This window comes from Danio aesculapii, chromosome 8 (assembly GCF_903798145.1).
Source record: "Danio aesculapii chromosome 8, fDanAes4.1, whole genome shotgun sequence".
Taxonomy (NCBI): domain Eukaryota; kingdom Metazoa; phylum Chordata; class Actinopteri; order Cypriniformes; family Danionidae; genus Danio; species Danio aesculapii.
The window spans coordinates 3,201,591-3,213,971 of record NC_079442.1 but is presented as its reverse complement, the minus strand read 5'-3'; the positions used below and the strand labels follow the sequence as shown (position 1 = coordinate 3,213,971).

The window sequence follows — 12,381 nt, the reverse complement described above, 5'->3', positions numbered from 1 at the left end:
CGTGTTTATGCATAGTGTCATATCACTCAGCTCTTATTGTGATTTTTATGTAGTGAAAGGATGCGAATACACTTTATTAAGCTCATCTGTTTATGCAGAGGCTGATGTTAATTCCTTTCAGTGTTTTCATATATGTTAACGTTTCAAAGTACAACTCTAAATACACCTCTTTCGTTTCTTATGTCGAATATAAATATAATATAGCCAATATCTCATCAGCAGTAAAACTTAGGAGTAAACTAGGTCACTCTGGTGGGCTTAAAGATATCTCGCTCACTCCCTTTAGCTAAAATAAACCTCTTCAGTTGAAAAGATTGAAAAGATTTGACATCAAATGACGTTGATATTTGGTTGATTTTAGGTTGTGTTAGAAAGTGACAAAAATCCAACGTCATATTAACGTCAAATACTGACATTTATTCGTCAGGTATGGCAAACTAAAATCCAACGTCTGATAAACATCATAGTGGTAACGTCCACCCAACGTCAAGCTGTAACATCATTAGACGTTGATATTTGGTTGATTTTAGGTTGGACATTGACGTTGGGTTCTGAAGTGAATGCAATATTCATTTCCAAACAAAATGTAACATCCCACTACGTTGGGGTACAACGTCAATCTGACCATGTTGACGTCCTGTTCCTCCTGGGAGTGTTCACAAATTGTCAGAATGAAAAATTCGGAAATATACAGCGTATAAATGTATTCGATGCCACCTTGAAGAGGCATGAGGTCTTTTTAAACGTATCTTTAATGTGTATATTGCGAAATCTGCCACATGTATCTGTAATGAGGCAATTGGCACATGTAAACTGCCTGTTGTAATGCGTGTTTATGCATAGTGTCATATCACTCAGCTCTTATTGTGATTTTTTATGTAGTGAAAGGATGCGAATACACTTTATTAAGCTCATCTGTTTATGCAGAGGCTGATGTTAATTCCTTTCAGTGTTTTCATATATGGTGGTTTCAAAGTACAACTCTAAATACACCTCTTTTGTTTCTTATGTCGAATATAAATATAATATAGCCAATATCTCATCAGCAATAAAACTTAGGAGTAAACTAGGTCACTCTGGTGGGCTTAAAGATATCTCGCTCACTCCTTCTAGCTAAAATAAACCTCTTCAGTTGAAAAGATTGTTAACAAGGCATCTAATTTCAGAGTACATCATGCTGTGTGTGTGTGTGTGTGTATCAATTAATATTCATGTCCTTACCAAATATGGTCAAAACTGAGCTCTTCATTCTTGGGGTATTTCCTGTAGTTATAAATGAGCATAAAAACGGTTCTGGAGGTTAAAATTACCTAAGCCGCATACCTACTATGTAGATATCAGAGAACAGTTTAAGATATTAAATCAGTGGCACCTTTAAACCGGTGTTTCCCAACCTTGTTCCTATAGGCATACCAACAGTACACATTTCAACCTCTTCTGACCCTCTTTCAATTGGTCAGATGAGGGAGCCATCTAAAATACGTACTGTTGGTGTGCCTCCAGGAACATGGTTGAGAAACACTGCTTCAAACATCTCCAGCCTCCTATTTGGCACTGAGATCCACTATTAGATGCTGATACGCCATGGTCTTCCCTTTAAAGCTGGCCGCCAGCAGAATATCCTTATTGTCCACTGAGGCCATGGCGAATCCTCGAGGTGCCAGCATGTTGAGCTCCTGGAAGGGCAGGAATCGCTGGGTGAGCTCGTCCCACAGGTAAATCCTGGAGAAGGAATAATCGCTGCCCAGCAGGAGGTAAAGCCTCACTCCAACGCTGAAGGGATACACGGCCATTGAGCCCCGAGATGGCAGGGTTTGGATCTCCACAAAGCGTTGGTTGTCCCAGCGCAGTATCTTGGAGTCTCCGATGAAGCGTGTGAGGCACAAATACAGCACTTTCCGCACCCAGAAGTGCTTGACCATCTGAATGTCGCCCGAATCAGTGATCTGAGAGTGGAAAACGAACTGGCGTTGGCTTCGGTTCCACAGGTAAACCACTGGGGGTTGCGAGGCACTGGAGAGGATGAGGCGAGGTTTACCGTCCACTTCGAGGAAATCAATGTGAGTGTCTCTGTGCCAGGGATGGAGGGATTGGTGTGAGTAAAACCCGTTGCTGTTCCAGCGGTACAGGCTTGTTGAACCAGCTTTGGAGCTGTCGACTACTGCAAAATACCAGTCTCCTTCAATCTGGAAAGTCTCGATGAAGTTGGGTTTTCGGACACGGGTGGTGTCGATGTCCTGGATTTTGACAAAACGCAATGGACCATCCTCCCATCTGACAACAACAGGATTTCACAGTAGTTAGTGATGATATTGACAAACATAAATGTGTTACATCAAACTTAAAGGGATAGTTTAACCCCCCCTCACCTCCTCACTATTATCATCAATATTATTACTTCTACTTTTGTTATCATCATTATTAGTACTGTCCTGACTTGTCCTGTTATCTCCTCATTATCATTATTACAAGTATTTCTACCATTGTCATTATTCAGGTTGCTGTAGTTGTAGTAGTAGTCATAGTAGTAGTAGTAGTAGCGGTTGAAGTTGTAGTTTGGGTTTTTGATGTAGTAGTTGAAGTAGTATCTGTAGTAGTAGATGTCGTTGGTATAGTAGTATCAGAAGTAGTGAATGTGTAGTAGTAGTAGTCGTTGTCGGTGTAGTAGTATCAGAAGCAGTAGACGTTGTTGATGTAGATGTTGTAGTAGCAGTCATTCCTGTAATAGTATCAGTAGTAGATGTAGTAGTAGTAGTAGTAGTAATAGTAGTCATAGTAGTAGTAGTAGTCGTTGTCGGTGTAGTAGTATCAGAAGCAGTAGACGTTGTTGATGTAGATGTTGTTATATCAGTCATTCCTGTAGTAGTATCAGTAGTAGATGTAATAGTAGTATCAGTGGTAGTAGTCATTATAATAGGTTCAGTAGTAGTACACATTGTAGGAGTAGTAGTGGTTGTGGCTGTAGTAGCAGTAGTAATAGTTGTAGCATTAGAAACTCTCTGTAGTAGTAGTAGTAGTAGTTGGTGTAGTATTTGGGATTTATTTTTATTATTATTGTTATTATTGTAGTGGTTGTTGTTAATGATTATTACTGTTGTCCTTTCTGCTTGTTTCCTGTCATTATTACTATCATTATATCACTAGCATTGTTGTCACTCCTTTTATAAGTTACTTGCTTCATTGAGTGACTGTTATTGTTCCTTTTGTATGTACTCTGACCTGTTTACCAAGTTACCTTTACATGCACACACACACACACACACACACACACACACACACACACACACACACACACACACACACACACACACACACACACACAAACACACACACCTGCTGGTACTTGATTGTATTGTTGTTGTTTTTTGTATTTTTGTTATTGTTTCATTTTCTTTGTATTTGCATTATCTCAAATAGTGTACCTTGTGTATATTCTAAAAAAAAAAAACATTAACTTACCATTTACTCTCTTTAATCAAACCTTTATGAGTTTCTTTCTACTGTTGAACACAAAAGAATATAATAATAATAATTCCGTACATTTATATAGCGTTTTTCTAGACACTCAAAGCCCTTTTACACATTGGGGGGATCTCCTCATCCACCACCAGTGTGCAGCATCCACCTGGATGACAAGACGGCAGCCACATTGCCCCAGACCGTACACCACACACCAGCTATATTGATATTTGGAAGAAAGCTGGAAACCTGTAACTATTGATGTTCATAGTAGGACAAACAAATACTAGGGAAATCAATGGTTACAGGCTTTCAGCATTCTTTAGTATCTTCTTTCGTGTTCAGCATAAGAAACTTCTTTCTACTTTCGCCTGGTGCAGCGTCCTCCGCAGACTGCACGCGCACCTCACGAAACGAACGAGGCTTTGATGTTTTAAAAGATATTCTGAAATTGTGTTATTAAAACCACGTGAGTCTTCACTTTTGCCACAGCCTCTCTTATTTCTTGAGTTTTTCTAAGCTTTTTACACAAACTTTCCTCCTTTACCACTGCTGTTGCAATTTCTAGCCAATAACTACTGGCCATCTGGTTATCTCTATTATCATGCATGGACGGATCATAAAGATGTCAGTACAGTCGTACCTGTTTCAGACAAAATGTCTTTAAAGTGATTCATATTTAACGCAGTGTCAACTGTTCGCTCGAGTCTCAAAATTTATGCGCTCCTCCAGCCGAAATCATGTCGCACCCACCCAAAGCAAACCTCCTCAAACTCTGCGATGACGTCACACTCACCACTCGCACTCAAGTGAACTAGCGAACGCGTCGAGTATAAATCAGGTTTAAGGGCTGAGTAAATAATGACAGAATTATATAAAATATTTTGGGGGGGGATCTATCCCTTTAACCAGTATGGTCCCACATGTGGGTTTGTTATTTCTGTCCCGCTATGAGTACTGTCTTATATTTGGCATTTAGAATGTAATGAATGTAAAATTTAACTTTTCAGTGAAATGTTTTAACAGGATAGTCCACAAAAAATGTAACTGTACTCACCATTTGCTCACCCTTTAGAGCAGGGGTCACCAATCACGGTCCTGGAGGGCCGGTGTCCCTGCAGGGTTTAGCTCCAACTTGCCTCAACACACCTGCCTGATTGTTTCAAGAATACCTAGTAGACCTTGATTAGCTTGTTCAGGTGTGTTTGATTAGGGTTGGAGCTAAAATCTGCAGGACACCGGCCCTCCAGGAACAAGTTTAATGACCCCTACTTCCAAACCTTTATGAGTTTCATTGTCTTTTTAACTTTTAAACACAAAAGGTAATTTGAAAAAAGTTGCAAACTAGTAGCCATTACAAACTACAGATTACTGACAAATGACAAATTGGTTTTAGATGAATCTTTCTGGTGTGTTTTTACGAAATTAACTTTAAAATAGTGTGTAATGTATGAACTACAAAGCTTTAATGGTGCAGTTAGTAAGTTTGACATCGAGTGGTTGAACTAGGTACTACACTCCTGGATCAAAACAAACACAAGCGCAGGTTGCCAGATTGAGGAGAGAAGCGAGTGATTTAAACCGTGTCCTAAATAAAAGCAACGGCACCCTATAGAAGGAATATTTTACATATTGAAAGGAGTTTTGTCCTAACCAACACCTGAAATTGATATATTAGAAACGGTTTCTATTTCTTACTGAACAACAGAAAACTGACGATGATCACCTCAGGTACACCCCATGTGCTTTATACAGTGTTAAATGCTAATAATGTGAGTTTGAATGGCATTTTACATGACATTTATTGCCATATTACTGAAAGCAGCAGCAGATAGTTCACCTCAGATCTTGAAAATAAACCGTTTGAAACTGAACTTTAGAACTGTGACTCAGTGCAAACCAACACATATCAGTGATTCAGCAAATACATTTAATAATGTTAAAGAGGTTTAATATGCATTAATTAATTAATAAATCTTACTATTTCGTTGGAGTGCAGTGAGCGCACTATTCTGTGCCTCTGAATGGCTGTATTTAAATGGTTCGTCTGGTGCAAACAGCCAAATTGCTCATCACTGCGTATCTCGTCATGTAACATTTTGTTAGGACACAGGGTTACAATATAACCTGCTCACCTAATGTTTACATTTGTAATATTTATTTTATTTTTTAATTAATAACCTCATATGGAACTCTGAATCTGCGTCTCATTTGGAGTCTGCTACTGTCCACCGGAGGTCGCATTTCGGTCATGAGCGCATGCTTTGAGCCTTTCTGAATGAATCAATGAAATACGCGGTTTTCCACGAAGGCAACCCCTGGGTGCTGAAATATAATTGGCTAAACTGGCAGTGGGCGGGTAAAGGAGACCAAAGCAAAGACAGTCATTCCAGCACGGAAAACACATTTACAAAACAGAATATCTGACTTTAGCATTGTTTTTCAGATAAACAAGAATGTTCACTTAGCATGTTTCTGAAATATCTGTAAACATATTATAGTGTTTTTATGCTTTAGAAGAGTCAAACACTTACATGCAGCACTTTAATGATACAAGTGGTATTTCTTTTTAATAACAATGTTTAAATTTGTTATAAATAAAAAAATTCAAAATATTTAAATATATATATTTATCAATTGAACATACTTGTAGATGTGGGATCCTCCAAAGAGCTGCGCCACAACCATGTAGAGAGTGTTGTTGATAACCACAGGCTTACAGTAGACAGCAGAACGAGCTGAAACACACACACATTAGCATCTGCCATTTGTCGATATTTTGACTGAACATGGAATGCAAATGAGTCTTGATAAGAGACATGAGGCATTATTGATCCTTAAAGCTGTTGTTGTTCATGTGAAAGCCAATACTCCACTGCAGTGGTTTCCAACATTTACAATGTTCACAGCTTTCCCAGCTAACAAATAAAATTTTATAAACATTCGCTTAATATAAATCAGGGGTCACCAAACTTGTTCCTGGAGGGCCGGTGTCCAGCAGATTTTGGCTCCAACCCTAATCAAACACACCTGAACAAGCTAATCAAGGTCTTATTAGGTATACTTGAAACATCCAGGCAGGTGTGTTGAGGTAAGTTGGAGCTAAATCCTGCAGGGACACCGGCCCTTCAGGACCGAGATTGGTGACCCCTGATATAAATTATATAACTTTATTTTTATTTTGTATTTTATTATACAAGTTTTAATCAACATTACAGAACTATTTGAGATCATTCCTTGTTAGCTGAGTTTGCACTAAGTCCCAATTCTATTTTTGTACCCCTACCCATTAAAACAGAGTGTGAAGGGGAAGGGCTTCAAAATTGACAGCACTACAGCACCTGCACACGTCATCATTAGTGATGGGTCGTTCTTGAACGATTCGTTCGATTTTGTAAATCTCCTTGCTCTGTTAAACATCATTTGGGAAATATTTAAAATAAAGGGGGCTAATAATTCTGACTTCAACTGTATATCTATAATTTAAATTTACATTAATATATATATATATATATATATATATATATATATTCAAATTAATAAAACTATAAAAAGTAAAAAAAAACTATAAAAAGGGTTGTATGTATTATAAATAAGTCAACTGCACTTTTAAGTATTTTATTTAACTGCCAATTGACAGTGGATGTGTCAAACGGAAATTGTATTAAAATGTATTTTGTTAAAAAGTTAAAGAACCACTGCTGTAGAGTATACATCTGTAATATTATAACAATATAAAAATCAATAATAATGAACAGAAGAACTTACATGTGATGTTGTAATGTGTCTTGAAAAGCATGTTGACGTGATCCCAAATGAAGACGGTGCAGATTCCAGTGTTGGGCTGAGCGAAAACCACATACTGGTCATCATGAAACTCGTACGACTCCACAGACAGAGACTGGAACGAGAAGGTCTCGTATACTGCAAAATCTGCGAGACAGTCAGTGTAAATGTCACTTGCATAAACTTCTATATAGCAAATGTTAGCAATAACACAATTGTGAGTCAAAATACTGTTTGCTAAAGCAACACTGAAAAAATAGTTTTGTACTTGTTCAAACTACTCATTTAATATAAGTTAAGCCAACACAATTCTTCTCTTTTTTTGGGGACATCTTAATTGTTTTATGTTCAATCGCCTTAAATGTTTTAAAAAGATTAAGTTGGGACAACATGTGAACATCACTGTTCTGTTTTAGGGATACATCATTAGGCAAATATTAACAACAAACAAAATTGGACAAAAAATGCAATCATGTTTATTGCATACTGAATAATGTATGTAATTCCCAGTAATGGGTTCATTCTGCTGTGGAGACCCCTGGTGTATGACAAAAAGTTTCAGTCGACGTCATTCCCGCTCAAGGAAATCTCACTCAAAGAAAAGATGTGCAGGTCGTTCACATATCATACAAGAAGCACTCCTCACAAAACAGACGCTTTATACACATCAATACTTGTGACGCGCAAACGAGCGATTGCGAGATCCCTGTACAAAGTGAAACCGCTTGCACTTTTAGACGGGCTCGTAAAACAAAACAGGACACATGACAGATTTTGTTATTCTTAGCTTTGTGGCTGTTCATCAAGACGATGACAAGGTTTGTTTGAGCTCGGGCCGACCATGGCTCGTTATTATACGTACAGTTGAGTCAGAATTATTAGCCCCCCTTTGAAATGTTTTTCTTTTTCAAATATTTCCCAAATGATGTTGAACAGAGCAAGGAAATTTTCACAGTATGTCTGATAATATTTTTTCTTCTGGAGAAAGTCTTATTTCTTTTATTTCGACTAAAATAAAAGCCGTTTTAAATTTTTTATGAACCATTTTAAGGTCAATATTATTAGCCCCTTTAAGCTATATATTATTTTGATAGTCTACAGAACAAACCATCATTATACAATAACTTGCCTAATTACCCTAACCCGCCTAGTTAACCTAACTAACCTAGTTAAGCCTTTAAATGTCACTTTAATCTGTCTTGAAGAATATCTAGTAAAATATTATTTACTGTCATCAAGGCAAAGATTAAATAAATCCGTTATTAGAGATGAGTTATTAAAACTATTATGTTTAGAAATGTGTTTAAGACAATCTTCTCTCCGTTAAACGGAAATTGGGGGAAAAATAAACAGGGGGACTTAATAATTAAAGGGGGGGGGGGGGGGGGGCTAATAATTCTGACTTTAACTGTATATATTATTATGGTGTAACGTCTCGGCTGTGTTTTTAAAAATGGTGCTTCTTTTGTTTTCATTCTCCTGCTTGTGTATGCGCAAGTGACATTTCTTTGTAACCCAATAGCGTTCTGCCATGCAAAAGGGTACCTAGCATACCCTTTTGCCATGCTAGGTACCCTTCGCAAAGGGGTACCCAAAAAGTGATTCGCTACGGTTCGCTTTTAAGTACTTTTTGACAGTGGAAACGGCTATTAAGGAACTGAGCTGAAGGAAAATGAATAAATGAATGAATGAGGGTTGCAGCCGGAAGGGCATCTGCTTCTTAAAACATGTGCTGGATAAGTTGGAGGTTCATTCCACTGTGGCGACCCCTGACAAATAAGAGACTAAGCTGAAGGAAAATGAATGAATGACTATTATACTATTTGGGGTTTGATATATATATATATATTGTTAAGTTATTTTAAAAAGATAAAAAAGCTTAGGACTTCTGGACATATATTAGGACAGTTTTACTTCTAAGTTGCTTGTTCAAATGTATTTATAAAAAAAAAGTTGTCCATGAGTTTCATTTCTTAAAGTGTTTATCAAATGGCTGAGTGTGAGATTTCCCAGACTGAATTGTGTCCCAGTCCAACCCGTCACTCGGGTGTTATTTATTTTCAGTTAATGGGTTATATGTACGGCAAGTGTTAAACATTTTTTCATGTAATAAATGTAATGTTGGGGCGGCATGGTGGCTCAGTGTTTAGCATTGTTGCCTTATAGCAAGTAGGTCTCTGGTTCGAATCTCGGCTGGGCCAGTTGGCATTTCTGTGTGGAGTTTGCATGTTCTCCCCGTGTTGGCGTGGGTTTCCTCCGGGTGCCCCGGTTTCCCCACAGTCCAAGCACATGCACTATAAAGGAATTAAGGTGGAATAAAGGAATAAAGGTGGTCTAAACTGGCCGTAGTGCATGAGTGTGTGTATGAATGTAAGAGTGTATGAGTGTTTCCCAGTACTGTGTTGCGGCTGGAAAGGCATCCGCTGCAAAAAACATATTCCAGAATAGTTGGAGGTTCATTCCCGCCAACCCCTGATAAATAAGAGACTAAGCCGAAGGAAAATTAATGAATGTATTGTGAATTGTTTGTTGATGTTAGTAAATGAATTAACTACTACAACCTTCTTGTAAAGTGTTACCATTGAAATGATGCATGCGTAGACGTGAATCTGCAAAAAACAGGTTATGAGTGGTGTGACCTGCGCTGATGCAGTTGAAGTCTCGCGGCGTGAGCTCATGGATGCGTCGGCCCTGGAACTCAAACGGACTGGCGCAGTAAATGGGTGGAACAGACGTGTTGGTTTTCTCCATCCAGTCAACCAGCCATTTGATCTTACAGTCACAACGAAACGAGTTCCCACGCAGATCTCTGCAAAGAGCAAACCGACAAATAACAAAACCCACAACATAATAGGAGTGAAATCAAATCAACTGACCTGAATACACTCTAATTCAAAATACATACAGCTGAAGTTGGGAATTATTAACCACCCTGTACCCCCCAATTTCTGTTTAACGGAGAGATTCTTTTTGACAGTGTAATATTGTTGACAGTGTAATGCTTACTATCTTTTACACACAGTATAATAGAGATGTAATTATCCTCAGTCAATCACAGAGCATTTGTTATGTGTGTCTATGGTACATACAGGTCTGTGAGGATGTCTAGGTGCTTGAAGAGCTCTCTGGGAAGAACCTGCAGGTTGTTATTAGACAGAGACCTGAGATGGAGAAAAGAAAATGAATCAGATGAAAATATAACATCAGTGTTAGGGTTGAGCGATGTCGACTAATTTGGTATCGTACGATGTCTAATGTGAAACATCGCGATGGACGATGACATCGTCGTCATAGGCGGCGGTGAATTAATTATTTATGAATAATTAATTAAGTCATAAGGAATTAATTATTTGTAGCCTACCGTTTCAACTACCTGACCCGCATGGTCTTTGTTTTACCCATAACCAAATCATATAGCTGAAGATAAGTTACACACAAATTACCACCTGTCAATCACTTTCCGCAGCACTCTGGCATGAATAGGCAGAGTGATCTGTGTCCTTATAAGGGCGTCGGCAAACTTGGTTGGTAAAAAAGGTGCACAACCAACAGTATCTAAGATTTTCACTAAAATGACTAAGCACAAGTGTGAAAGTGAAAGACTGAAGCAGTGTACTGACCCGCTGACTGCCTGAACCCTCTGTTTCGAGCGCATAACAGTGTGTGTGTGTCTGTGTGGTCACGTGATGTGCGTTTTCAGCGGAGGGCTGTTCAGAAACGCTAGGTGAAACGTCAGTGTGGATGTGGATCGTTTTCTTTCTAAAATGCCATTTTAAAACTAAGACGTAGTAGTGTAAACTGGGTCTAAGTGTGTAATTTTCGTAAGCGGATTTGCGACGGGGGCGGGGCAGAGGATTGCGATGCCAGCTCAGCATCGTGATGTCTATCAGACATCGGCGATGGACGATGGCATCGTCTATCAACCCAACCCTAATCAGTGTGCAAATTATCAAAACTCTTGGGGCTTCGACAATCACCCATTCCACAATAGCATTTGCACTGAATTTGTTATTAATAGTTGTTTACCATGCAGAGTTATTCCATTATTTTGAGCATATTGTTAAACTTACTGTTCAAAGTCCTCCAAGATAAGTTGTTTAGATAACCCTAAATTATGTCTCACCAGACATCCTGAAGCTGTAATATTACTATTGTCCACTAGAGAGCCTCAAGAATGTAAAACAAATCCTACCTCTTAGTTTAAAGTAGGGACAAGCATAGTCAATTGAGGGACAGGGCACAAGTGGAAAAATGTACTTCTTACATTAATTTATTTAAGTTTCTAAACAGAAAATAAAATAAAAAAGGAATAGTTAAGTCAAAATGAACATTTACTCACCATTTACTGTCCCTCAAGTGGTTACAAACCTTTAAGGCCTTTTTTTTCTGTCCAACCCAAAAGAAAATATTTCCAGTAACCAACATTCTATATACACTACCTGACAAAAGTCTTGTAGTCGAACCCAATTGTATGCATCTGTTGAACTGCATCCCAATCATCACAAATACTGCAAAGACCTAATAGAACCCGCATGGACCCAATCTTCTCACAGAAACCAGTCAAGTTTGGTGAAGGAAAAATCATGGTTTTGGGTTACATTGAGTATGGGGGTGTGCGAGAGATCTGCAGAGTGGATGGCAACATCAACAGCCTGAGGTATCAAGACATTTGCTGCCCATTACATTACAAACCACAGGAGAGGGCAAATTCTACAGCAGGATAGCGCTCCTTCTCATACTTCAGCTTCTACATCAAAGTTCCTGAAAGAAAAGAAGGTCAAGGTGCTCCAGTATTGGCCAGCCCAGTCACCAGACATGAACATTATTGAGAATGTTCAGGGTAAGATAAAGGAGGAGGCGTTGAAGATGAATCCAAAGAATGTTGATGAACTCTGGGAGTCCTGCAAGAAGGCTTTCTTTGCCATTCCAGATGACTTTATTAATCAGTGATTTGAGTCATTGCAGAGATGTATGGATGCAGTCCTCCAAGCTCATGATAAAGTCAGACACAATATTCATTCTGTTTCCACTGCAGCATGGCCACATATTCTATACTGGACATTATTTCTGTTCAGTCACAAGACTTTTGTCTGAGCAAAGTCAGACCTTACTGTCCTAATTAAATCATTAATAAAA

The 12,381-nt window shown here is 38.5% G+C and overlaps 1 protein-coding gene across 1 annotated transcript in view; it reads right to left on the bottom strand.

Moving 5' to 3' along the window:
* Window positions 1–453: 453 nt before the first annotated feature.
* The window catches only part of lgi3 (leucine-rich repeat LGI family, member 3), a 32,603-nt gene continuing 20,675 nt past the window's right edge, over window positions 454–12,381 (bottom strand). The window contains exons 5-9 of the mRNA XM_056463019.1: window positions 10,335–10,406; window positions 9,885–10,054; window positions 7,228–7,392; window positions 6,107–6,197; window positions 454–2,274 (exon numbers count right to left, since the gene is read on the bottom strand). Of these exons, the coding sequence (XP_056318994.1) occupies window positions 1,545–2,274; window positions 6,107–6,197; window positions 7,228–7,392; window positions 9,885–10,054; window positions 10,335–10,406 (1,228 nt within the window). The 3' untranslated portion in view covers window positions 454–1,544. The remainder of the gene's footprint in view (window positions 2,275–6,106; window positions 6,198–7,227; window positions 7,393–9,884; window positions 10,055–10,334; window positions 10,407–12,381) is intronic.